This window comes from Apus apus, chromosome 13 (assembly GCF_020740795.1).
Source record: "Apus apus isolate bApuApu2 chromosome 13, bApuApu2.pri.cur, whole genome shotgun sequence".
Taxonomy (NCBI): Eukaryota; Metazoa; Chordata; class Aves; order Apodiformes; family Apodidae; genus Apus; species Apus apus.
In genome coordinates, this window is record NC_067294.1 from 19,064,278 (window position 1) to 19,091,717 (window position 27,440).

The 27,440-nt window shown below is 46.1% G+C and overlaps 1 protein-coding gene across 10 annotated transcripts; it reads left to right on the forward strand.

Annotated features, from left to right (window-relative positions):
* Window positions 1-408: 408 nt before the first annotated feature.
* Window positions 409-21,592, forward strand: PURA (purine rich element binding protein A). Of its 10 annotated transcripts, XM_051630917.1 has the most exons (4): window positions 409-1,765; window positions 18,541-18,606; window positions 18,696-18,752; window positions 19,565-21,592. In XM_051630917.1, exon 1 carries the CDS (start codon window positions 613-615, stop codon window positions 1,555-1,557), a length of 945 nt encoding a protein of 314 aa, XP_051486877.1. In that variant the 5' UTR covers window positions 409-612; the 3' UTR covers window positions 1,558-1,765; window positions 18,541-18,606; window positions 18,696-18,752; window positions 19,565-21,592. The 10 variants fall into 10 exon arrangements, with proteins under 10 accessions (XP_051486877.1, XP_051486874.1, XP_051486878.1 ...); XM_051630914.1 differs by having other exon boundaries at window positions 409-18,606; XM_051630918.1 differs by having other exon boundaries at window positions 409-18,606; window positions 21,032-21,592.
* The last annotated feature ends 5,848 nt before the right edge of the window (window positions 21,593-27,440 follow it).

Genomic DNA, 27,440 nt, shown 5'->3' on the forward strand with positions numbered 1-27,440 from the left:
ACAAGGCAGAGGTGTGGGGCCGCCGCCCCCCCGCCCCGATGCCGGGGGGCGGTGACAACAGGGCAAGGGTGCGGGATTCCGCCCGGAGTGCGGGATCGTCCCCCTTCGATGCCGGGGCAGGGGTGGCAGCAGGGCAGCGGTGCGAGGTTTTCCCCCGAGAGCCGCGACGCGGGGCCGCCAGCCCCCCCGCTGCCAGGTGCGGGGTCTCTTCCCCCCTGCCGAGGTGTGAGGTCTGCTCCCTCCCCGGGGAGCGGGTGACCCCCCGGGGCCGGGTGCGGGGTCTCCGCCGCCGGCGGTGCGCGGCGCTGCTGCCCGGCTCGGCGGGGCGGCCGGCGGGGCCGCTCTCTGCCGCCTTCCGCGCCCTCTCCTCGCTCCCGCAGATCTCGCGAGAGCGGCCGGCTGGTGGCCGCGGGGGCTGTTGCAGCAGCGGCGGCGGCGGCGGCGGCGGCGGGCGGAGCGGCGGCGGGCGGCGGCCGGGGGCGGCCGAGGAGGAGGCGGCGGCGGCCGAGGAGGAGGCGGCGGCTGCGGGCGGCGGCGCGGGGGGGGCGCCGGGCGAGAAGCGGAGGCGGCGGCCGAGGCCGAGCGGCGGCGGCGGCGGCGGGCGGCGGCATCATGGCGGACAGAGACAGCGGCAGCGAGCAGGGCGGCGGCGGCGGCGGGGGCGCGGCGGGCGCCGGGGGGCCGGGCTCGGGCGGCGGCGGCGGTGGCGGCGGCGGCCCGGGCGGCGGCCTGCAGCACGAGACGCAGGAGCTGGCCTCCAAGCGGGTGGACATCCAGAACAAGCGCTTCTACCTGGACGTGAAGCAGAACGCCAAGGGCCGCTTCCTCAAGATCGCCGAGGTGGGGGCGGGCGGCAACAAGAGCCGCCTGACGCTCTCCATGTCGGTGGCCGTCGAGTTCCGCGACTACCTGGGCGACTTCATCGAGCACTACGCGCAGCTGGGACCCAGCCAGCCCCCCGAGCTGGCGCAGGCGGCCGACGAGCCCCGGCGAGCGCTCAAGAGCGAGTTCCTGGTGCGGGAGAATCGCAAGTACTACATGGATCTGAAGGAGAATCAGCGCGGGCGCTTCCTCCGCGTCCGCCAGACCGTCAACCGCGGCCCGGGGCTGGGCTCCACGCAGGGCCAGACCATCGCCCTGCCGGCCCAGGGTCTCATCGAGTTCCGCGACGCCCTGGCCAAGCTCATCGACGACTACGGGGTGGAGGAGGAGCCGGCCGAGCTGCCCGAGGGCACCTCCTTGACTGTGGACAACAAGCGCTTCTTCTTCGACGTGGGCTCCAACAAGTACGGCGTCTTCATGCGGGTGAGCGAGGTGAAGCCCACCTACCGCAACTCCATCACCGTCCCCTACAAGGTCTGGGCCAAGTTCGGCCACACCTTCTGCAAGTACTCGGACGAGATGAAGAAGATCCAGGAGAAGCAGCGGGACAAGCGCGCCGCCGCCGCCCCCCCCGTGGGCGCCGGGGCCGAGCCTCCCCCCGAGGCCGAGGCCGCCGCCGCCGCCGCCGGCCCGCCCGGCGCCCTGCTGCAGGCCGAGGAGCCCGAGGAGGACTGACCGCCCGCCCCCCGGGACGCGGACTGGCCCCGCCGCCGGCGGGAGGGGGGCGGGCGGGCGGCGGGGCGGGGGGGCGGCGGCCGGGAGCCCCCCCCCGCGGCCCCTCCCGGCCGCGCCGCCCGCCCGGCGCCCCCGCCGCCCGGCAGCAGCGCCTCCGACCCGCCACCCATCGCTGGATGTTCCTCCACTTTACCCACCGTATCAAACAGTAAGCAGCTGCTAAAACAAAACAAACAAAAAAAAAACAAAACAAAACAAAACACACAAAAAAAAGTCAGAAAAAGTAATAACATTATATATGAACTGTGTTTCCTACTTGATTAAAAATATAAAGAACTGAGTGTTTATTTCCCTAATTAACCAAGAACTTTTGTACACGTTTAAGCTATTATTATTAAAAGTGTTTGCAAAAATGGTCAAGATTATAATATTGCTGAATTATATAAAAAGTCCTTTTCATGTTGAGCTAACATTTGACTTTAGCACAAAAAAAAAAAAGAGATATTTTAGAACACGTAAAATAATATTTTTAGTTTTTTCTTCTCATTTTGTTACCAAATTTCGAACCTTACATGGAGGTTACTATAGTATATTTGACACCCTATATACCTGTGATTAGAGATGTGTATATATATATGAGGGCTAGGCATGCTGTGTGTCTGAGCTTTGTCTAAATGTTATGCAGAAGTTTGTAGAGTTAAAAGGTACGTAGGTTTAATTCATGCAAGGTAAACAATAAGTGCTCTCTTTTATACAATATGCATTGCATCTGGACCTTAAACATATAAAAATGGTCAGTGAAACTTCTGTGAACATGAAGAAAAATTATTAAAAAAGGCATTTAAATGAAATTTGCTAACTTGTGATTTTTACGTTTGAACCAAAGTTATTCAAATAGTAAAAACAAACAAAAAAACCAAAAAAACCAAAAACAAAACAAAACAAAAAAAACAGGAAAAAAAGAAAAGAGGAAAAAAAAAGAGAGAGAGAGAAAAAAAAATAAAGAATTTCCTCCCATAATATTTTTTTCTGCACCTGTTTGGTTTACAATTGAGTAGGCATATTGTCATTATTGTGTATATGAGATGTACTTGTATTGTTCATAATATATTTTTTTTATTCTGTGTACTGAAAGTACTTAACCTGACGTGCAGCGGTTTCCAGTCACCCTGTTTTTGGACAGCAGGTAGCGAGTCTTTCCATGTTGCCACTAGCACTGTATCTTCTAACTCGTGCGAGGTCCGAACCTGTGCTGTGACCCCTGCCGGTAATTCTGGAGGCCTGTTAGAAATGAGTGCGACGCAGTAGTAGAGTGACCCTACTGAGCCATGGGGTTGGGAGGTGCGGTGTGAGGTGAAAGCCAAGCCGGTGTGTGTCGGTAACGGATTTCGGTGTAGCTCTGGTGCTAGTTCTTACTGGCTACATACCTGGCGAGCCTGCCGTGCCCTTCCTCCCGTCCCCGCCCCCTTGCCGGTGTGCGTGCTCGCGGCTCTGGTCGAAGCCTAGGGTAGGGAGACGCAGATTTGTCAGAACACTAGTCTGTCCAGGTGTGTTCTCCAAATTGAAATTGTCTGTAATAATACTAAGAATAATAATAGACTTTTACAGGTTGTTTTGTTGTTTTGGTTTTTGTTTGTTTTTTTTCTTTAAAAAAAAAGTTGATGTGCTTTTAATTGACTAACTTCTTGCTGCTGTATAGTAAAATATTAATATATTTTTATCATTAAACTGCTGCATGACTATCATCATTACGAGTGAAGAGAAAATGTTATACAAAAAAAAGATGCCTTAAACAGTGAAAACAAAACTTTTTTTTTTTTTTTCCCCTTTTCTTTTCTTGGCTGGAATTCAGTAGACAGCATTTCAGAGAAACTAGGATCTTGTTCCACTCAGTTTTGTTGGGGTGCAATCATTTTTCTTGAAGCACTTGGCAAAGTTAGCCGTGGGTTAGACCTGGCTGCTCACCTGTATGAGCAGGAGCTGCCTGCACTTCTTTACTGGTGGTCAAGGATGGAGTTTTAGAAAGGGGGGGGAAGGAAGTTTGTTTTAAAGAATTTTATTTTCTGCTGTCTTTTTATTCCCATTTGAAGTTGTAATTCCTTTTTTTTTTTTTTTTTTTTGAGATGTACTGTAAGTGTCAAACGAGCTGTTTCCATTGTACCATGCATTATTTCCCTTTAAAGAAGTTTGCTGTTAGTGTTCACAGAAAGTTAAATACGCAATGCTGGTAGTGAGGTGTTTCTGTTTCTTTTAAACAATCACTGGAAATGTTTAAAATTGCTTTAATGTGCACTTTCCTATTTCCCAGTAGTAAAATAAGCTTTCAGAGTGCGTAATGTGACATTTGAAATGGTTCTCAATTGCATGTAAACATGTGTCTGGTAACCTGCTTTTGGATCGGAGGCTCTGGATGGGCAGTTCCATCGATTATTGTACTTCAACTGTGATGTCTGTGGGACTGCATTCTTCATGCTGCTAGACGTAGTTAGGAAATTAATTGCTTTGGTTTTGCTACTTGATTGATTGTCTCGGTCCTGCTGTTCACTGCCCTCCCCAAAGTTGCGGCGCGGCCGGCGGACGCGGCCCGGCGCTCCCGCTCCCGCGTTGCTTCCCCGGCAATGAGCGGGAGGCGAGGGCAGCGCGGCCGCGGCCCTGCGCGGCTCCCGGGAGCATCGCTGCGCGGGCGCTGCTCCCGCTCCTGCGCGGGGTGCGGCTGAGCCGGGGGCGCAGGGGCCGCGCACTTGCAGGCAAACCAGCACAGCCTCCAGCAGCGCGGGGGCAGTTTGGTGAACGGTGCCCGAGAGCTCGTGGTCAGTTCTTGTCTTGTTTTGGGGGTTTCTTCTGCGTGTTTCATTGGGTTTGGTTGTTTTATTTTTCCTCTCATAACACATGTTATGTATGTTCTAGGACTTGATGAATGATCATAATGAAAGACTAAAATGTCTGTAAAGGTTCAGATTTTGGTTTTGTTTTGATTTATTTTTTTGCTTTTTTAATTTTTTTTTTTTTTTTCCCAGAGGTGCTCGGTACTTTACCAAGGCTCTAGTATCTCAGTATTTAAAACAAAGTACAGAAAATCCTGTTTGATGTTAGAAGAAAGGTATATTTGATCATATGTGTTGTTTTAAAAAAAAGACAGTATGCTCAAATGTGCCAAGATACCTAATTCCTGAGAAGTATGCCTTATATTTCCTTGATGATATGCTTTTAAATGTCTTGTAGAACAGGTCCAAGAGCATGGTAAAAACTACTTTATAATGATTACGTGCAAGAAAACTTGAAATTCATCGCAATACTGACATTATTTTATTTTTAACTTAAAGGGACACTGTCAAGTAATTTTCCATTGAAATAAGTGGTTTTATGCTAACAGAGAAATGTCCTCCGAGTTCAAAGTCCTTATTTTTTTGTTGTTGTTGAAAAAAAAAAGTAACATTGCTGTGTCTCTGAGACATTCAATTAAAAAAAAAAAAAAAAGAAAAGAAAAAGAAAAAAGGAAGCAGAATGAGCTGCTGTTGATTCCTGCCTCTTCTTTGTGGTCCCGCTTGGGCTGCTGCTGCGGGAGGCATCCATCCCCGCCGGGAGGCATCCATCCCGCAGCCGCAGGCCCCGTTCCGGAGGGCGCTCCGGCCGCGGTGCCGGGCGGGCCGGTGGTCCGGGCGGTCCGGTGGTCCGGGCGGGCGGCAGCCGCGGGGCCGGCGATGGGCAACTCGGCGCTGCGCTGCGGGCGGGACGCTGAGCCTCCAGCCAGGCGTACCCGCGGGCTTGGAGAGCTTTCTTATTATTTTTTGAGAATTCAATTAAAAACAAAACAAAACAAAACACAACGACGGGAAAAGAGAGAAAAAAAAAAAAAAAAAAAGGCAAAAAAAAAAAAGAAACTTGACAGTGTCACTTTCTTGCGTATCCCGTGCAGGGGTTGAAGTGCGCCTGTCGGGCGCTGGCTGAGGGACAGTCCGTGGAGGGGCTGCCGGGGCCGGCACAGACCCTCCCTTCGGGCCAGACAGAAAGCTGCTGCTGGTTTTAACCCCTGCTCAGAGCCGAGCAGATAACTTCTTTTTTTTGGGAGCAATTACTTTGTTGCCTTTAAAAATAGCACTGTAACCACCTTTTTTTATGATTAGCTGTAGTGTAACCTTTGTCCCTTCAAACTATGCAAGCTATGAAATGTAAATTAGGGATCAGTTAAAAATAGTTGATTATATTCGATCAGATGGCATTCGTGCACTAACTGGAGTATATACAGATAAAGCTATTAGAGTGACTTGTATGCTAACAGCAAGATATAAAATACCTACCTATTTGAAAAAAATTACTATTAATATTGTATAACAGGACTGTGGGGGTTGGGAGGGAATGTTATCTCTTACCTTCTTAAAAGGGGATTAAAGATTTTTATAACTGTTTTTTCCATCAAACTTTAATATTTTTGTCAAATTTTTAGGTATTTAATTTGTAAAATAGATTTTACTTTGTACTGGCGTACAGAAAATAGGGGTTGATTTAAACTTTTTTGAAGCCAAGTGATCAAGTACATTTGTAATAAAAAGTCAATGGTTCTATATCAGTCGTACTCACTGTTTTCATTTCTTGTACGTTCTAATGCAGTGGTGCTGTATGTCTCCCAAGGAAAAAAATTGGGGAGGTGGGTGGAAGGAGAATGCAAAAATGTCAGCATTGCTGCTGCAAAATGATGACACTTCCTGTATGCAAGTGGCCCGTGGTCAGTGGAGATTTGGTAGATATGCATTTTTACTAAAAACATGGTGCACTTTTTCAAGAAGGGTTTCTAAAAACCTGATGTTTTTGGCATGTCTTCACTTCATGCTTCCACCTTGGTGCCCCTAAACTCTAAAACCACCCTTTGGGAAGTTCCCTGGTATGTGAGAAAAACAAAGCCAAACAAAGAAAAACTGATTTCTTCTAAGGTGGTTGAATTAAAGCACGTTACATTTTTGCACCCTCACACTTTGTATCCCTTCCTCAAAGGTCTGCCACTTTCATCTTTTCTCCAAGTTCAACAGGTTAAACTTTTGGCTTGTTGGTTTTTTTTAATAGCAAAATTGCCAAGTTTTGGATTGAAGGCTTCAGCAGATCCACTGAGTTTGGATCCAACACTGCAGAGCACTGATATAATTTTTTTTTCGTTTGCTTGTTCACTTTAAACACAGACCTTCCATTTCCCATTCCAGTCATATACCAAATCTGATTGACTTGTCTGTGGCAGAAGTTGTGGGAGCTAGAAGTGGAGAAATTCTGACATTAATGTACAAGAATGCTAAAACAGGTTTACACTTTGGGGGGCTCTTGTCAAGCACATAAAATGTAACTAGAACCAACCGATTTCCTGGGTTTTGCTAGTCCAATGGGTTAGAAAACAAGTCTCCCTTAGATGAGTTGGAAAGAAGGCAGCAAAAGCAAGTTCTTCCCAACTATGCAATTTGGTCATTCAAAAACCTGCTGCTTCGTCCTGGCTTGGGTTGCTTTGTGAGAGGCAGGGCTCTGCCTAAAGCGCTTAAGTTACTCAGTTAAGACGACACTGTTGAGAATTTTTTCTATTTAATCGCAAATTTCAAATACTGGTTTGCAGGATTTATTTTATTTTATTTTATTTTTTCCTTTACTTTGCTTTGCTTTGCTTTGCTTTGCTTTTTGTCAGGCTTCCAGAAATGTTCCTTTTATTTTCTTACTGCACTCCTCTGCTGGCTGCTTGCTCCTTGTTAGCTCAGCTTGTGTAACTGAATGGTCACTGTTCGTGTTGGTGTTTGGACTCTCTGGAGTCCAGTGTAGTTCTCGTGCTGGGCTTTTTTGGTTTTTGCACTTGCACTTCTCTCCCTAGAAGTTTTACTTTTCTTCTATAATACGTGAAGATAGGTGAAAGGATCTGAATATTTGGTAGCAGAATAGATAAATGAGCTGCATGCAAAGTGTTGTCAAAATGTTTTGACAAAACCGACAAGGTAAACAAGTGAGTTCCATTTTTCTTCTTGATTCCTTCTGCTGTTGCCATCTCCTGAGCTTCTTGCAACAATGAAAGATAATTTCAGCCCAAAGCTTTTTTTCAAGCCTGTGGTTCCTTTTACTCTGCTCACTTGCAACATGATTTAGCTCGCTGGCACCGCAAAACGTCGTGTGTGGGTTGCAGTCATGGCAAGGAGATATGTATATATAGTTTAAAGCTAGTTAGGGTTAATATAAACGGACTTCCAAAATTACAACCTTTTTAAAAAGCCTGTTTTGACCAGAGCCTAATCTTTGGACCTGAACTCCACATTTGTTTTTTTTCTCTTAAATGGGATCTCTGGTGTTAAAACGACTGAGGCTGATGGCCTGATGGCACAGGCAGGATGCTCCTCTTGTGTGGCAGCTGAAGTTCTGCTGGAGACGGGCTCTGCTCTGCTCCCATCAGCGATGCTGCCTCCTTGCTTCCGTACAACTCATGCCAGGTGGTCTTGGTCCTCTCTGGGAGTTTCTTTTAGTATGTCTATCCTTTTTTTACTTTTTGTCTTTTCAAAGCATGTTAGTTCCAGATGGGACTGTGTTTTAGCAGCGCTGCAGTCTGGGGGGAAGTCAGTCCATGCAGAGGTCCGCAGTGCATCACACTTCTTGCAGAGCCCCGGTGGACTCTGAGGTGTTACTGGGCCGTGTGTTTCTTGTTGTTAATACAGGTCCAAACAGCTGTAGATAGCAGAGAGAACTAAACACCAAATCACCTGTTTTTAGGGGTTCACAGAGTTACTTCTCCCCTGGCATACTGAATATTTTATTTTAATTTGCATGGTATAAATTTGCTGCTGAAGTACATCAGAAGGGAAGGAATGAGAAGGTTGCATTTGGGGTGCCCTCCCTCAGTCAGGCATAGTGCTGTTGTCACTGACAAAGATGTATCCTGAGCTGGGTGAGAGTTTGTCCAAGGGAAGAAGCTCCCAGCAGTCACCCCAGAGGAGGTGTTGTCCATCCAGAGGGTGGGAACAGGCTTCCAGAGCAAGAGGGGTCTGGGATAGGCTGGTAGTGGTGGATGACCAAGGTAGGCCTAGGCCACCACTGGAGTGCTTCAGGTATGAGGGATGGAGGGAAGTGCTGCTACTCATGGAGGAGCCAGGGGACAGCAGCTCTGGCAGACCCTTTGTCAGGGGGAGCCAAGAGGTATTGGGCAGCTGGTCCCAAGGGAGCATGGGGAGTGTGGGGCTGGGCTCCCTGGTTGCGCCAGCTCTGCTGGTCCCATATTTGCAATTTAGTGTCTGCATGTGGCTGAAGATAGACAAACAGTTGTGATTTTGGGAAGAGTCAGAGCATGTCACACCTGCCTCTGTAAAAGTAATAAACAGATGTGTAGCCTGTTTGAGGCAAAATATTGCATGAGAGGGAGAGTTGAATTCATACAGTGAGGAATGAGACATGTTTGCATAGAAAAATGTCAGCTGAAGGTTAAGTGAAAAAAGATAGAAGACTTCTGGCCTCACTATCTGTATTTCGAGTGTTGACTGATTAAAACAAGGCAGAGTGAATGGCTGGATATTGCTGAACAATGCTTTACTGTCCTCCTGCGGATCGATACCACTGGCGCTCCTTTGCCTGGAGAGGGGATCTGGACCTGGGGCTTTTGCTCTGGAGGACACCAGGTCCAGCTGAGATGGAGCCCTGCTCAGGCTGGCTGTAGGCTTTGCCTGTTTGTGGATATTGTCTCATTTTGGATGACCAGGACCCTGCACCAGATGTCCTAGGAGTCATGGCAGTGTCTGACGTAGCTTCACAGCTTGGGTCAGGCACATCCTGCAGTGAAGTCCTCTGCTGTCCCTACAGAATGTACCTGTGTTTTCTGTTTAACTAAGCCAAGAGACAAGCTCTACCAACTGGTGGGCCTTAGGTCTGTTAAACAGAGCTAGAGCTTGTGGGCAAGTAAAATCTCCAAAACTGATAACGCGACTGTTGGGTCCTGAGCTGTCCTTTGCTGTTGAACTTGGCTCTGGCTGTACTGATTGGTCATGTAGATGTAGCCCCAGATAAAAGAGAAGATCATCTGTGTAGATGGCTGGCCATTTTTGCATGTTATTGTCATGAGGCTTAGGTTTGTGACATGTATCATACTTCTTCTTTCTGGATCAGCTGGCAGCTCTGAGACTGCTTGCCTTGGATAGGGAACTTCTAGATCTCCCCAGCAGGTAACTTGGTCTTAATTTGGATAATTCGTTGGATTTGCTGTCATCAGTTGGTTTGCTGTCCATCCTGACAAAATACGCACCTTAGCCTTTCCCTAGGCTTAGGCCACGTGGGAGACTGAAGTTAAGAGGACTGACAGCAATGCTGGCAGTGGGAGTTTGTGCTTAGCCTTCTTGGCGGTGGCACAGAAAGGTTGGTTTTTTTCTTGAAATATGCAGGAAGCAAAGAAAAGCTTCATTCTTTCTGTTGCAAATCGGGAGAGGTGAGAGGTGTGGAGTTACACCTGCAGCATTGAAGGATGTACTCCCTTGGGTAGTGAGACCTTGGAGGGAGGTGGCTGTTGTGGGAATTGCACTGAAGGCCTTGGAGATGTTTAGACAGCTTTTCAGGGAAAAACCTCTACACAGTGAAATACCATCCCGGTCAGCATGTTGATTTCAATGGAGGTCTGCTCTTAAAGGTGGCTTCCAAACAGCACCTGGATCCCCATGACCATATTGGCCCAAATGGGTTTGAATTTTGTACTGGTTGTGGTGCAGGGGCCGTGTGGCAGTCCCCATGGGTGACCATCTTGTTGCAAGAGATCGTGTGGCAGTGTGAGATGGCACTGTTGTGCTTGTGGGAAGGTCTGGGAGCTAAGCCTGGGCTCTTGGAGATATTATCTGAAGTGGACTGATGCGCAGTTGCTGGAGAGTGGGCTTTGGGACTGCGAGGACACATGAACTGTGGGTCTCTGCTGTGGGGCAGACACCTCCTGTGGTGTTTTCAGCTCCTCCGTATCATCAGCTATTCTGATGTGGCTGGTGCTGAGAGGAAGCTGCAACTTCATGGGGTGGCTGGAGGAGGTTAAGTCTGTGTAAGATACTCGCCTGGATCATTTATATTGCTGGAAGTTGAGGGTGGAGAAAATGAGCTGTAGCAATTTTTTTCATTTCTGATGAATGTCTTTTTGTGCAACTCAAGCTCAAATCACGGGGTGCTCATAATACCTGCAGCACTCTCCATCTGGTATGTTAGACCCAGGCAAAGATGGGGATGGGTTTTGTTCTTCTGACTTGGAGTAGAAAGGTTCACTGTTGTGTCCCAGAGTGCAGGGCAGCATTTGGGCAGGACATCTCTGAACAGGACATCTCAGAGTAGCACTGCCATTTGAAGGTTAGCTGCCTTGGTTTGAGGGACTTTCTCTCCCCCCAGGTTGGCCTTGCTGTAGAGTTTCTCTAGGGAATATGTTGCATTTCTCCCTGCTCTGTCCTGGTTGCGCGATAGTTTGTGAGTGCGATGTCAGCTGCTGGCTTTATTGTATGTAGTCTCCTGAGGCTTGGAACTTGCTATTCCTGGGCTTGCCTTTTGCTCAGGCATTTAGTATGAGCAGAGGAGCTCAAACCAGCAGCTTCCTGGAAGTGTGCATCAGCACTGTGGTGTCAGCTGATCCAGACTCCTCAAGACTCACCTGGGGTGAAGAGGTGGGCTCTGGGTTTTCAAAGGCCGGCCTCTTCCAAGTGCAGCAAGTCCAGCTGTCTCACTTCTAGGCAAACTGTGAAGGCTTGCTGATCTGTCACTTCAAGAAATGCTGGGGCCAGGAAGCATGGATAAAGGATTTTGTGAAAGCTGGTATTTAAACCTCCCACTCAAGTGATGCTGAGGAGAGCTGGCAATGTAGCATTGGCTTATCAGGAACTGTGTGGGCAGGTCAACTTAAGAATACTTTCTGTGAGCAGCACCAGAGGTGAAGAAGAGAAGCCAGTGTCTTGTCAAGTACAGAGTTATAAATGGGGTTAAAATTTCTTTTTATTTAAAAGATTGTTTTATTTAAATAAGAAATGACAATAAGATGACCGTTGCTGGGGGTGCTGAAGGGCAACTAGGCAGGTCTCTGAGCAAAACAGGGACTAGAGAATTTGATTTATATTCTAGCATTAATAATACTGAGCTAAGCACTGTGAATTGTTTAGTCTTGAGAAGACTAAGAGAGGACCTTATTAATGCCTATAAATATCTGAAAGGTGGATGTCAAGAATGGACCAGTCTATGTTCAGTAGTGCCTGTGATAGGACAAGGGGAAATGGCACCAAGTGACAACACAGGAAGTTCCACCTCAACATGAGGAGAAACTTCTTTCCTGTGAGGGTGAGGGAGCCCTGGGACAGGCTGCCCAGAGAGGTTGTGGAGTCTCCTTCTCTGTAGACTTTCAAGACAGGTCTGGACACGTTCCTGTGTGATTTTCCCTAGGTGTTCCTGCTGCAGCAGGGCGGTTGGACCTGATGATCTTCAGAGGTCCTTTCCAACGCCTATGATTCTATGATTCTGTGATTATATGAATTCATGTAGTTGTCATCTCTGCTTTCATGCATGCCAGCAGTGTGGTTTGTGGATAGGTCTTTTGACAGTGCTGTGTTCAGAGGCTCATTCAATCTCAAAAAAAAATTTGGCTTCAGAGCTGCAGCTGTTAGTAAAAATCCTGGTAAATGACTCCATGCAGGCTCTTGCAAGGTCATGTGTAACTTATCTTGTCCAATGAAAGTCTCTAATTGGTGGTTTAAAGTAATTTTAAAAAATGATCCATTAACAATCAGGCTGGTTTTGGTTTAAAGATGGACTTTATATGGTCATAAAGTAAAAATCTTAGCTGAATTATGGGAATTGAAGAACATTGGCTTAACTGCACTAGGAACTACACACGAGTGCAGAGGACACACTTTAGGACTTGTTATCTTCTGATAAAATACTATACAGTGCAACCAAGCTCCATAAAGCCTCTTGCAGCCAAAGTTGCTGAGCTGGTAGAGATGGCATTAAATCATCCATAGATGGTCCATCCTCAACTCAGCACTGGTTGCCTTGTCTTTTATTTTTGCAAACTTGACTTGCAACTGGACAGGATTAAAGGTGTGATTTATAATTTAATACTAAAGCTTTGGTTAAGGAGCTGTTCTGTCTTCTGGAGATGCCTCCAGAAGCTCAGTAAGTAGCTCTGGGAGGTTTGGATGGCAGAGGATGTGATTGTGGGAAATACAGTCTCTGCTCTTGATGACTAGGAGATCCATCTGACAAGTTGGCTGTTGAGTGGGCAAATAGATCCTGGAAGATATCAGAGTACCTGGAGAAAGGCTGGGGCTGTTGTCCTTGAAGTAGAGATACTCTGGAACCTAAATTTTGGTGCCTGAGAAGACAGAATTTAGGACACAGCATTATCTTGTCCTGAAGTCTTCATGCATGCTGGGGAAAGTGGTAGGAAGGGTATGATGAACAGGTGAAGTTAGGAGTCATGACTTCGCAGTGCAGGCTGGTTTCCACTTCAGTGAAGTATCTGCACACTGGTGGCACAGAAAGTGGGCAGGGTTTCAGGAGGATGGACCAAACACAGCGCAGTGGAAGACTGAGACTGTCAGGGTTTGGGTGAAGGCACTGAACAAGACATCCAGGAACAAAAACAGGTGCCTATGTCTCCTGGAGGGCAAGGGGTGACTTTTCAGTGGGGGGTATGAGGGTCTTGAGAGCAGAGTCATGTACGCAGGAGGAGCAACCAGCTGTTGGGGAGTGGGTTGGGATGAGGTAGGGACATGTGGTCCAAGCAAGAGAAATATCTGTATACCAGTGTGGAAACATGAAATGTTGTAGCCTGCTCAACAGTGTAAAAAGACCTTGGCAGAGCTAATCTGATTGAAATGTTGTGGAGGGTGACAAAAATCAGTAAGATACGGCATTACCTGCCATCAGACTACACCAGACAGGCATGCTAGGTCATAAAGGTGTGAAGAAACACAAGGTATAAAAAGTTACTGTAAAATCTGAGAGGGCATTGGAGTAGTGATGACCACACAGCCAAATTTCTATTAGATATAAATCCCATATTTTAATGATACAGAGGTATTAGGAAATTTTCTGTTTCAGAGGAGAAGAAGGTTATGGATTTCAGAAGGCTTGGGAGAAAGCCAGGCTTTTACATCTTCATAAACCTGTAGGAAAAATAAATTGAAGTATGTCCATGCTATCTGGCTGGATTGTTTGGGAAGGAACTGGCTAACATTTTGGTGAACATTTTTATTTACATAAAGGATCATTTCTTGTAACAGCATGGTATAGAGATACCCTTGATTTAGGACTAAAACATAATAATTGTTTCAAGGTATAATTACTGTTGAGTCATTAAATATCAGTGACCACAGTACAATAACAGGTTCAGCATCTTCAGGGGTGGAAGGCACTGGACTAAAAATGAGTCTGGTGTTATAAAATATTGCAGGGGAGAAGAAAAATAAAGTCCTTACACTTGTCAAGGCGGCCCCATAGATACCTGGAAAGGTTACAGATGTCCGAGTTAGGCAGAGGTCTGTCATGAAGGAGCTTCAGAGCTGAAGTAGAAATAAATTACAAAGTAAAATAGTCATAAAGAAAGAGTCTTCTGGAGTCCATCTAGACTCCATTGAAAGACAGAAGTCCAGTCTTGTAAAGAGGACTGAAAGAGCCACGCTGTGTGGCAGGTAACCCATGATCTGGAAATAAAGCAGTTTAGAAGGAGCTTTGAAGAGCCGGGACCTAAGGAGCAAATGCTATCTGAAGTGTATCAGAGGGAAAGCTGGGGAGAAAACCTGAGAGTGCAGGATTGAAGGCACAGTTTTCTGCACTATTTCATACTACTTAAGCGCTTTCTCTGTCATTCTGGAGCACAGGACATGTTTGAGAGCCTACCTTTTGGATGGTAAGGATAACAATACCACCTTTTGGATGATAAAGATAAAGGAGGCACTCTCTGAAACTCAAGCCAAGATGCTTGAGCAAAGTAGTAAATTCAGGTGGAAGAGCAACAAGTGTACCTATGAGTTTTAAAAGAGCTTGAGAATGAAATGCTGAAGTTACTAGGAAAAATAGGGCTGTTAAAAAATAGCGTAGTATTCTCCATGACCAGGTAACATCCTAATGTCAGATTATTAGTTTTTTAATTAAATATTAAACAGGCTACTGGGAGTTGCAGATCAGCAACCCTGATCTCCAGTTTGAGAAGGAGAAACTGAAATGCTGTAACTCTTCAATAATAGGTTGAAAGCACCATACTTTCCTCAGAGAAAGAGGGTTGGACTAGGTGGTTTTTGAAGGTCTTTTCCAACCCACACTGTTCTGTGATTCTATGATCAGTCTTATTTCCAGGGTGATCTACCAGAATCCTTGACCATGCTGACAAACAGAAGGAGGTGGAGAATCAATTGGTCTTGATTTGGATGTTTTTAAAATTTTTAATTGAGTCCTTCCAAGAAGGTATTAAAAAACTGTGCTTGTAGTGAGATAAATATAATGGAGTCCTTCTTTGGTTGCAGCCAATGTTGATCACCTGGGCAGCACAAAGTAGACAAAAGTCTAGTTGTAGTTGGTGATTGAAGGCTTCTAGGTCTGCATCTTGAATAGATCTTCAGCCTTTGAGCAGATGATTTTCCTCTGGAAAATACTGATTCCTTCAAACCAAAGTCACCAGGTGGAGAAGGGTTGATGGTCATTGAACTTTTCTGGTGAGCACATTGAAGTTGAGGCTGAAAAGTCTCGTTGACTAAAGAGAAACAAGCCCAGAATACTGGGTAACATGACATGTAGATTTCTCCTGTGATGTGACACCCCCAGTTCAAATTCCACCTGAGCTTGACTTGCAGGTCTGCTGGATCCCAGAGCGTGCATCTGCAACCAGTATGGTGGATATGTTCTGGTTTATTTTGGTTTTACTAAGAAAAACCTAAAAGCTTTTGCTTGTGACAATGGATAGAAAGGGAAGGAGTGGCGAGAGAGGTCCGGTCAATATTTTCCAGGTCTCATCTAGCTCTGTTCTTGAGGGAGGGTTTTCTCTGTGTGTGTGTGTGTCTGTGTCTGTGTGTGTGTGTGCGTGTGTGTGTGGGCATGTACAGACCTGTGTTACCACTCTTCCCAAGAGACCTCAGAGGACCTGTAGCTAACTGCAGTGAGCCCTTTGCTGCTCCAGCTTAGTTTTAGTCTTCTTAAAAGTCTAGAAGTTGTGGCAAATACCCTTGCTTCTCCCACCTTTCCTGTCTTCAGCAGCTCATGGTGCCAAAGAGTAAGTGCTTTGATAAATGGTTGGATTTTGCAGTAGGGACAGGTTAATGCACGTACCTCAAGGCTTTTTGTTAGTGTTTCAATGTAAGAATTGGCAACTGAAAGAGCAGAGTGGTTGTTTTATACCAGAGAAGTGACTTCAGTTTGGCAATAACTGGAAAATTTGAAAAAGCATGTTAAGGTCTGGTACTGTGAGCATGCAGTGATGGGGCTGACTGTGGGAAATGCAAGATAATAGGCGGGGGGGGGAAAAGCTGTTTTAATGCTCCGAAAGTATTGATAGGCTTGGAGTGATGTGCTCACTCTGGAGGAAATGAAGGTAGCAAATGAAGGGGTGTAGGCTGCATGGAAATACCCATGTGTTACAGACCCAGGTGCTGCGGTCCAAGAGGCAGCTGTGCCTGAGCTCCCCCTCTGCTCTTTTCCCTTGGCATCTTGGTGGTCATCACTGACACAACCATTGCCCCTCCCCCTAGATGTACTAATTTCATCAGATTGCTCAGTTCTAGTTAAATTATACCAGCTGACTTTGAAGTACTTAATATAAAAACATTGTGGTATGCTTGCATGATATTTATTTGATGTAAGAAAAAAAATCTCCAGAGCTCTCTAGGAATTTGGGCTTTGAGTTTCATTGGGGAGTGTTGTACATACCCAACTGCATGGGATCAGGCCCATCTCTTTTTAAACATGTATCTTACATCTGAGATTAGAAACATTCTATAAAACAAATCAGAAGATGAAGTTGTCTGTTACAGGCTCAGATGATGGTAGCGATGTGCTAAAGGCTGTTCATCCACATAGAAAACTGCACGGTTGCTTCTGTTTTAACTACTGTCAAAAGTCTGGCATTTTGGTAATAGTATTTTTTTCTAGATGTACTGAGTATACTTGCCTTTAAATCCTCTTAGGTACAGATAATTGTTGTTGGTATTCTGTAAATTAGCTCTATACTAACATTCACATTGAACTAGACTTAATATTGTGAGCATCAAAGATGACTTGAAAAAGGAAAATTAATTTATACCCTTTCAATGCAGTTCTGCCCTGTATAGGGGGTTATTTGTAGAAGTACCAGGAATGCTACATCTGTCTTCCCTCTTTTACTTGCTGTGTGATTCTCTGCAGGAGAACATAGAGATTTAAGTCTCTTTTCCATCCACTGGAGACACTGAGATACTATTGCAGTGAGGTCCCTGGAAATACCTAGATAAACCAGAGCATGATGCAGAGGTCAAGCATCTTTTTCATTTATTTTTCCTTCTGCTGTCAATCAGGCCTCCACACACTTTTTGCTTTTTTTTTTTTTTTTCCCAAAATATAAAAAAGTTAAAATGTTTGAGTAAAAATCCCTTCCCTCATTAGTTTGGTGGGGTATCCTCTAATACCATAGGTCTGTTCAGGCTGGATTATTTGGGGTCTTCCAGAAAATGTAGATGGGACTAGAATTAATAATGCCCAAAAGCTGCCCATGGCAAGGGAGGGAAATTCTTGTTTTCAAGACGAAAGCCATCTGGACCCTTTTCAGAGCCCCACAGCACACCACAAGGGTATAAATACCTACTTTTTCTTTTCCAGGTGATCTTTAGGGCCAGGTAGCAGTGGGCAGGGTAAGTCTGCCTGTGTGGATGGGACAGGGGTCCTGCCCTGCAGATTTGCCCTGCTTTGGCATCACACCCGGTGGTTTTTAGGCTGGGCTTTTATCCTCTGAGCCAGCTCAGCCCCAGCACAGCCAGCCCGGGAGGCGCCAGTGCTGTTTGGCACCCGCTGTTCCACGTCCCTTGCATCCTCACGGGTACCAGATCCTTGCACCTCCACGGGTGCTGCTGCCGGCGCGTCGCCCAGCCCCTCCTGTGCGTTTAGAGAGCTACATGTTGTTGGCTTTCACTGTGTCCTCAATTTTGATCTCCAGGGCAGAAAAATTAGGACTTTCTCAGTTAAAGGAAAAACAAAGCGAAGCAAAACCTCTGGAGAATGGTGTTTCCCTGCAGTAGTGAAGGCCCTCCACCACCCTCTTCCATTCTGCTGTCACTCCTGGTTTGGTTCTGCTGGGTTTTTAGCCATCTTGACCTCATGTTTGCAAATATTATTGGTAATATAATGCTCTATGTACAAATGTCTGTGTGGCTCATGTGTATGTTTCTGTGGTTCAAGTCAGCCACAGACTTCTGGAATTTCTTTGTACTTTGGTTAAATGTTGGACTTCTAACTCTTCAACTGTATGGCTTTTTGATTTCTCTTGTCCAATGTGGACCAAGTCTATTTTTGGAAATAAATAAGCATGTAAATAAAATGAATGGGTTTATGCCACTTAAAAGAAAATGCTTTATTTAAAATATACACTCAGTCTTGTATATTTTGTGGTATCTCAGGGAGTGGACAAGGCTCAGGCACCAGCAGCCTTGGCAATGAGATACCATGTTATGTACAAATTCATTTCCATGTGGTTTCAGAAGAAAACTTTTCATCTCCTGAGCCAAACTCCTGTAGGACCAGCCTGGTGGAGGAGGGGGGGGAAATCCAGAAAGAAACACGTAGTTAAGGAAGGAAACAACTGTTCTCTCAACACAAGGCTTCTGTTTTGAGGTGTCCGGGTGCCCAAGATGCTGCTGAGTGTAGGGAGGCTGTGGGGCAGTTCTCAGCTTCTTCCCAGGAGCACATGGAGATCGGGAGCACGCTGACTTTCTTTTTTCTTTTTTAACTTATCCATATAAACCAATATTTACCAGTAATCCTATATCTCTTTTTTGTTTGTTTTTTTTTTGGCAGACTTTTACCAGTAAATATCGGTTTATTCCTGAAACCAGAAGCCCTAAACATACCTTTGTTTATAAGGTCAGTTTTCATTTTGTCTCTCTCATTCCCTGCTCCCCCCCCAGTACAACCCCAGTAGGTGATTGAAAGGTACCGAGTTTTCTTTCTAGTTTTCCTGCTCTGCATCTCTGGGAACTGGAGCCCACAGGACCTAGAGCCTTCTGTTGGTAATGTAGACCCAAGTTTACAAATTACTCTTTTACCATTTTAAAGCCTGCTTGTAAGGACAGAGGTGTTCCCAGCTGCCCACCATGGGGCCTGGTAGAAACCCCTGCAAATACATAAATTGCTTCACCTCTCCAAAGCCTGCGGGTAGGTCTCCCGTAAGCATCTTCAGGCCTGGGGCTGAGAAAATAATTTAGCCAAAAATATACACTAAAAATAATGCCATTTCTGTTTTACAGTGTGCAGGACTGGGGGAGGGAAGGGCAGGAAAGGAATTTGAAAAGGTTTTTTTTTCCCTTAATTTTTTTCTCATTTACTGCTCAAAAGCAAGCATGACCTGGGGAGGAGGGAGAGACTTTGATTGTTGCCCTTCCTGAACTCATTGTAAATTCTTCCTCCAATGCTGAGAGAAAGGGCAAGTAAAAGGTCTGATCATTAAAAGGACATTGCTAGATGTCTGGGACCCCAAAAGCAGCTGGAGCTTTTTAATGATGGGAACCATTTTAGGTAATTTTTTCAGAGTTTCGGTTTATACCAAGACAAACAGACTTGGGAGTTGTTTTTTTTTCACAAGTGTTTGTGACCCAAAACCAACAGTGTTATGCTAATGCACAAGAAACAGAGAAGCTGGTGAGGAGTAGAAAATTAAGGAGCACCAGTGGCTAATTTCCTTCTAATGAACCCAAAAGCGAAATTTTTTGCAGTTTTTGAGTGGAGATCGAAGCTCCTGCAGCCTTAGTTGGAGTCCAGACTGAGGGGAGCCCTTCCAGCTGTGCACTCTGAGCTGAAAACTACCTTTCCTCCCCTTTTGCAGCCTGTGTGGTTCTGATTGCTGGCAGTTCTGTAGTACAACTTTAATCTGAGCAATTGAGGCTGGTCCTACATTATCTTCAGACGTCTTGCGGAGGACTCCTGTTACCAGTTTGGTTCTCAAAAGCTACACCCCATCATCAGAAGCCACTTATTTTTTTCAAAGGCAGTAACAGATTACCCTCTCTAGCTCTAATGGAAAAATGATAATTGCAATGCAACTTTCTAATAAATTGTTCATATATTCATAATTCCATTGCAATCCCAAATTGGAGAAGAGATGTGTTAAAGGTATATATTAGTCTAGTTTTTTTCTTATTGTAAATACTGTAATTTTATAATACTGTCAATATTTTATTAACTTAGAAATATTTAACAGAGTTTAATCTATGGTAGTTGATTTATTTAGAGGTTTATGTTGCAGCCAATATTGCATTACATTCTAATGTAAGATTAACTTGCAGCATGTAAACATTGTTTTAAAATATGATTGGAAAGATGAAGAGAGAAAACTCTCCTAGTCTGTACTACTTATCCCCCAATTCCCAGTTTTAAGTTATTTAACTAAATATTAGGAGGTTTCAAGATCTCCTGAATTTAACAACTCTGGTTGGGTTTGAAAACTGGAATTTAGAGATGCACTTGGCTCTTTCACCCTGTAACACGTTTGCTTTGCTGTCTAATCTATGCAGTACGAAGCCTGTCTTTGGAGCACAGGGACATGTCAGATCGACTGGAGTCTTGTTCAGGGGGGAACTCAACCCTGGTGCATGTGTGTTAATTCCTTTTCAAACGCAATGGGGGGGGAAATGCTTTCCTGGTTGGTCTGTGTGTTTGGCTGGAAGCATTCCTGCTGCCCTTTGCATCCCTGCGGCCGGAGCAGGGTGGGAATCCTGGCTGCTCCGAGGAGCTCCTAGGCCTGGCGAGAGATCCCAACGGTGCCGCCACTGCCCTGGCACCTGCTGCAGCCAGAGCTCGGTGAGATGGGTGGAAGGGCACAAGGCCTAAAACTTGCCCGTTTTTTGACCCAAGTTGTTTTTTTTCTTTTGTTTAAATCTCTCTCTCTCTCTTCTAGCCTGATGATGTCCCCTTAACAGCATAATGATGTTCACATTCTCTGCAAAATCACTATATGCTGTTTTCTTTTTAAGGCAGGGGATAATTGGGCTGTAAGATGTTTGCAACATAACCTGCATAAAAATACCAAAAAATTATATCAAGGGTTTTCACAGGAGTTGGTAATTTTTGAGTGTAAAAGTTAATCTTTATTAGAGATGTGCCAATCTATACTGCTTTGTTGTAGTGTTGTTAAACTTAGGCATTTCAGTTACCTTACGAATATATACTGTAACAGTATACTTTGTACAGATTTATTTAAAATTTATTTGAAAACTGAAATAAAGTAGGCAGAAAATAAAGATATTTATTTTTCATTTGATTATGTAAGAAGGTATCATTCTTTTGATTTTAGTGCACTGGTGTACCAAGCCTCAGAACCACTGCTTTCTCCAGCTCATAGGATGCTTTTCCAAGACTGTGGATACGTGTATGTGTACTGCTGTGTTGATAAGTAAATGTCAACGATGGAGTTCGTTGCTTTTATACATCCCAAAGAGAAGTTCTCCACCCTTCATTTTCTGTTTTCTGACCGAAAAGGCGTGTGTTTGTGAACAGAGTTCAGGCGAGCTCTGCCATCCCTCCCTCACATCAGCTCACACCAATGCCAGGATGGGAGGACTTGCCTGCGTACCCTCCCCAAAACACCCCGGTCCGCAGTGGCATCATCAGGGAGCAGTTCAAACGTGTGTCCTTTGGGCTTTGTGTAAAGCAAGAGCAGAACAAGAAAAATCATGTTCAATCCATTAGAAAACAAATTACTTCTTGTACGATAGTATGAAGATCTCTAGTCAACCTGCCATTAATAATAGATTCTTATTTTTTGAATGATCTATTTAAAAGAACAGCAAGCATTGTATTTGCTAGTAAATCTGAAGTGTTTACATGGAATTACTAAATAAATTATTTGATCTAAGATGGCTCTCATCAGTGCTGATTTTTAATGATGGAAATTAATTTTGGCAGCTGCTTTTTTAGTTTGTGCTGTTCTTTAAAATCTTCCAAAGCAGTTTTTTTCAGTGCATCCTTGTGTTTTAAATTAGGTTCTGAGGAAGATGCAAAGCATGCCTCTCCCTGTGAGGTCTGACAGGAGTGCTACTAATGTTTTCCAACCCCCTCCACATCATGGAACTGCCCCTTCATATCCCAAACAACTGATTTCATTGCCAAGACAGAGCAGGATGCTCTGCACTGAAAGCCCTAGGGCAAATGGTGCTGCTTAGCTGCAGTTTTCACCCATCTGAGTCCCGGTGCATGTATATATATATAAAATTTAATTATTTTAGCAGAAAGCATTGGGTAAGAGTAAACCATCGTCCTTCAAGTTGTCAGGCTCAGTTCCAGCATGCCTTAGTCCTGCTTTCAGCTAGTACAAGCCTGGGAAAAGCCCTGTGCTCCTGGCCCCATCACACTGTTCAAGGCCCTCAGGTCCATGGTCCAGCACAAGAAGTTGGCATGGACAAATGCTTCAAATTATCTCCAAGGCTGGAAGGGAATTCAGGGGCGGCCACCTGCTTTGGGAAGCTGGCCCACAGGCTGCCAGAGCTTTCCGGGACTGCTGGGGAGAGTCTGGAGAGGGTGGGAAGCAGCAGTAGTGCAGCTAGTGAGAGGCTGGATGGAGAAATCCATGCAGAAGAACCAGGCAGGAGCAGCAGGCAGTCCTTGCAAGTGCAGCGTCTGGCCACACTGTGTCCCCCTCCAAGCACTGCAGAGGCTTGTTCTTCAGGCGTTGAAAACTGGGGAAAAAAATGAAACTATAAATAATGCAATTCATCCCATGTTTCTCATTTCCCAGCCTTTCTCGTACAGCATGCTAAGTCACCTCATGTTTAATTTAATGCTCTCAGCAACTAAAGCATCTTTGGTTAGAAAGCCAACTAAACACTTACATTATGCACCATTTGAAATGTATTTTGGACAGGGATTTCACACTCCACATTCCAGGCAGGATTCCTGCCCTCCCCGCGTGCTTGTGGGAGCCATGACTCAGCCAGGAAGAGCTGAACCTGCACCCCACTCCAGCACCCTGCCGGTGCCCCCGATCACCCACTGCCCCTTCCCTCTCCTCTGGCCTGTGCTGGTCTGGGAAGGTCCAAGGTGTCCATCCCCTGGGCTGGCAATGCTCACCCCAAGCCCTTCACTGCAGTGCTTGCCAGTCACAGCACAGGGCACCCCATGCTGCTTCCATTGGGAATAATCCTGCTCTCTGCTTATTCTTCTGATTTCTTTATAGATTTTTACCCGTCTTCTATGTGTTTATACCCATCATCTTTGAGGAGGGCCACAAAGATGATCAAAGGGCCCAAAAAAAAGAAAAAAAAAAAGCAGCTCTGCCAGGGTGACAGGCTGAGAGTCGGGGGTGTTGAGCCTGGAGAGGAGAAGGCTCTGGGGAGACCTTAGAGCACCTTCCAGTAACTGAAGGGGCTCCAGGAAAGCTGGGGAGGGACTTTTTGCAGGGTGTGTAGTGATAGGATAAGGGGTAATGGTTTTAAACTGAAAGAGGGGAGATTTCAGTTAGACATCAGGAAGAAATTCTTCACCATGAGGAAGCGTAGTGAGGTGCTGGAACAGATTATGGAAGCCCCATCCCCGGAGGTGTTCAAGGCCAGGCTGGATGAGGCTTGTGCAGTCTGGTTTAGTAGGAGGTGTCCCTGCTCATAGCAGGGAGGTTGGAATCTGATGATGTTTAAGGTCCCTTCCAATCTTAATCATTCTGTGATTCTGTTATCGCCTTCTCATATGAGAACTAGCACGTGGTTATGAGTGGTATATTCCTAGTAATTTGCTTACTTGTTTGGGGAAAAATTGGCACATTGATAAAATGGCTACATTTATCTGAGTAACATAAGGAAACTTACTTGGGACAGATGTTTCTATGATACCTACAGGCCCTGGCCAATGGTTGGTACTTCAGAAGAAGTTGGAAAAAGCTGCTCTTCACCTTGCCAAGCCATGCAAAGCCCTTATTTTGGAAGAAAATATTTCTTCATTAGCTTTATTTCCCACCCCCCATTCCCCACACCCTCTTTTTAGCATGAGGAATTACAAACCTAGCTCAGGTAATGATTCAACTCACTGCTGAGCATCACAGCTCTAACAATGCTTTAATACAGGGCCTGGAAGACAACAAGGTGAATGGCCCAGCCTGTGCCAGAGATATTCCCACAGCTCCAATCCTGCCGACTCCTGTGGTGTCTCCTTTCATTTTAATGCTTAAAACAAAAACCAAATTTAATGATCAGATAAAAACAATGATCACAAACTTGTTGGCAACCGATGGGGTGACACTCCCGTAACTCAGATATGGAGCATCTTGGCCTGGCTTTGCCTCACATGATGGTTCCCAACCAAAGCAGTTCCTTCCACTCAGACTTGTCTGGCAGAGCAGACAACCTGCCATCTTTTCTGGAAATTGGCTAAAGTCAGTTACTCAAGAAAAAAGAAGTGCCACAGAGTGGCATTTTCTGACACAGGAAACCATAGCAAGTACTTTTGTTGTCGCTACCACCACTGCTTGCAGGGAAAGGTGTCTCAAGAGCCAGCTGATATCTCCCCAGTACTGTCATGTAGCTGTTTGGAGTAGAGACTGCATTTGATTTCAAGACATACATAACTGCAATGAGGAGGCATAGGTATGAACTTGATTTAACTCCAAACAGCTTCCCTTTCAATCCAGCAGAACATGGTAACTGTAAGGACGTAATTTGAAGTACTTCACCCTAGATTTGTTTCTCCAAGTTTAGAAGATGGAGGTGCTAGATGTAAGGAAATAGAAGAGCTCAAAAGGGAGCAGCAATACTGATGACATCAAATAGTTGTTTAGATGGGAATGCTGAAATCACCCATAGGAAGGGTGGAAGAGGCTTATCTCCAACTGTATTGTATTATATTTTATGTCACCCAGTGTTTAAGTTTGCCTTGGAATCCAAAGCCATGGCAAAGACAGATGGTGATACCTCCTGTAGGGCAAGGAGGAGACAGCATCACTCCTGGCAAGTCATTGCTCGGCACCTCCTGGACAAGCTGGTGCACAAATGTCTCCAGCTGCTCTGGAATCTGACTGTGGCATTTGGAGGCATCTGCCTGCTCCTGAGCACCTGTGGGGCAGGCTGTGGTGGGAAGCTGTCTGCATGATGCAGAGCAGCCAAAGCCTGTCAGTGCTTACACAGAGTGTTCAATGCCCATGGATGCCAGAAAGAGCTTGAACCTTAGATGTCCTGAGACATCAGTAACCACAGGGGCACAGAGGAAGAGGCTGGTTTTGACCAGCACAGCCCAGCCTGGCCCTACCACCCAAAGAGCAGGCACTGGGATTCCCTCTGCCTGCCTTCCCTCTCCCTCCCAGAAATGTCTCCTTCAGCCACCATCACAGCAGGCTGCCATGAGGGAGGAGCAAACACTTTGAGGATCAGCTGAAAGAACTGAACTGCACTAAAACTGAAAACAGGAGCTCCCCTGGAGTGCCATCACCCTGCCCTGCAGGATGAGATGAGCAGTCACCACAGCTGCAACCTTCACTGCAGTCTGCATCCCACAAAGCATCTCCCGTTCACCTGAGTTGTGAAAATAAGCCTGCCTCAAGCGTCTCTTCCAGCAGTGGCCATGGAAAAGTCCCTTCTGACACCTCCCATGGCTGGCACAGGGTGGGGGCAGAACAGCCTCCTGACAGTGACAAGGACAGTCAGTGGCCTGATGTGGTTGCTGGGCTTCCCGTAGGCACAGGAGGAGATGCTTTTCCCCGAGAGCAAGACATCCTTTGTGTTAGAGAATCTTTGAAGCTTTTCTGCATGGGGAAGATCGGGTTTATCTCCACCAGCTAGTGGTGCTCATGCACCCTCACACTCTGTCAGTCAGTAACTATCCCAAGATAATGCCATTCAGCTGGAAGATTATGTCAACAGAAATCACCTCTAGCAGCAACAGCAAAAACTGTCCCTCTGGTTGGTGTCCCCCCACCCTGTGAGGGCTCACTCTGGCTCATACAGGATGCTGATGTTCCCACGGGCTTTCTGATTGTCATGTTGCTTTGACCAGGGGCCATAAGAAGTGAGTTTGAGGGTTTAATGGAGGGTGAAGCTGGGGGGTGCTGAGGACCAATGAGTCCCCACTGCTCTTTTGGGAGAACCTCTGCTTGGGCTGAGTCATGGTTATGGCCAGCAGGGGTGGCTGAGCCCAGGGCTGCACAGTGCACCCAGGAACATCCCTGTCTGAGGATTGAAAGACTTGGCACCCAGCTGCCTTCCTGTGCAAGGCTCCCCACCACGGATCCTCACAGTAGGTACAACCTTTGGTGGAAGCATGATTCCAAGGAGCTGCAGACACACCTTTAGTGAAATGCTATGTCCAAGCTAAAAGCAACATCATGTGTGGGATGAGTTGTGAGTCCCATCATGGAGAGCAGCAGGGGCATAGGAAATGCAGCAGTGTGCCCAGATAGCCAAGAAATTTTTCACAGAAAGAGTGGTCAGACACTGGAACAGGCTGCCCAGGGCGGTGGTGGAGTCACCATCCCTGGATGTGTTTAAGGGTCGTTTGGATGTGGTGTTGGTGGATGTGGTTTAGGGGAGAACTTTGTAGAGCAGGGATGATGGTTGGACTCGGTGACCCCAAAGGTCTTTTCCTGGATGGTTCTATGATTCTATGATTCTATTAAATCCCTGCACCCAGCTTTGGTGTCCTCTGGCCCTGCTTCTTCTCCCAACCCCCCTGATGCCCCATGGCACTGAGTGCCCCTAGTCCTTGTATTTTCTGTGGCAGACTTCCTTTGTTTTGTTTTTAGCTTGATGATTTCTCAGCAAGCCTCTGCTTCTCTGTGTAGGAATTAGTAACAGTGGATACAGTGATAGCAAATTGTTATTCAATAATTAGTAAACTAAATACCAGCTTAATTTGCTTTATGTAGAAAAATATTACACTTTGTTACCCCTTTGCACACACACTGGCAGAAAAAAAAAATTAATGGGTTTTCTGTTATTTCATCAATGCTTGCAGCCCTCCCATAAATGCCACTCAAGTTATGGCACAGGTGACATACTGGGAGACTTAAGTGTGATGTCATTAGTGACACCAGAGAAGAGCTGACCTGAGTATCTCTACAGGTGTGTTCATAGAAGAGGTTTCTGGTAGCAGATGAATCCTGCAGAAAATAGTGTAGAAAGAGAGAGTGGCCTGAGGATGGAAGCACCAAGGACACACCCAAGATAAGGCTGAGCTGGTGATACTGGACCTACAAGTAACCTGAGATTTTGAGACTGAGAGCAGAGCCCTGCAACTCAGCATTTTCACATGGGAGGTGTGTTTGGAGGTGTTTCTTCACTCTTTCTGAAGCTGGAGATGGGATGAAGCACCCCTAGAAAAGACCCTTTGGTTTTAAAAATCCACTGCTCTACCAAGGGCTAAACAAGAAGCTTCTGAAGCACTATCACCTGGGCAAAGTGCACCTGGGAAAGGTGAGCTACAGACGGGAGCAGCACTGGGAGGTCTCTCACTGAGTGAAGGACCCTGTTTGGAGCCAGGACATGTACCCTTGAGTTCTGCTGGTGTCACAGCCAGGGGACCACCCACATGCCATCCTGGGCCATGATGTCCCTACCCAAATGCAGACAGTGGTAGGAGACACGGATTCCTAGCATGGCCTTCGCAGCCCCTAGTTGGCAGAGGAGTCCAGCCATGGCTTTTTAGGGAGTAGGTGGGATTACCCAGTCCAACCTCCTGAAACAGCTGTGGGCACACAGTGGTTAGATGTAGGACTGCTGGTGGGAACT

What these genes read in the sequence shown, in the direction of transcription:
- PURA (XM_051630908.1), top strand. Translation starts at nt 613, where the DNA reads ATGGCGGACAGAGACAGCGGCAGCGAGCAGGGCGGCGGCGGCGGCGGG.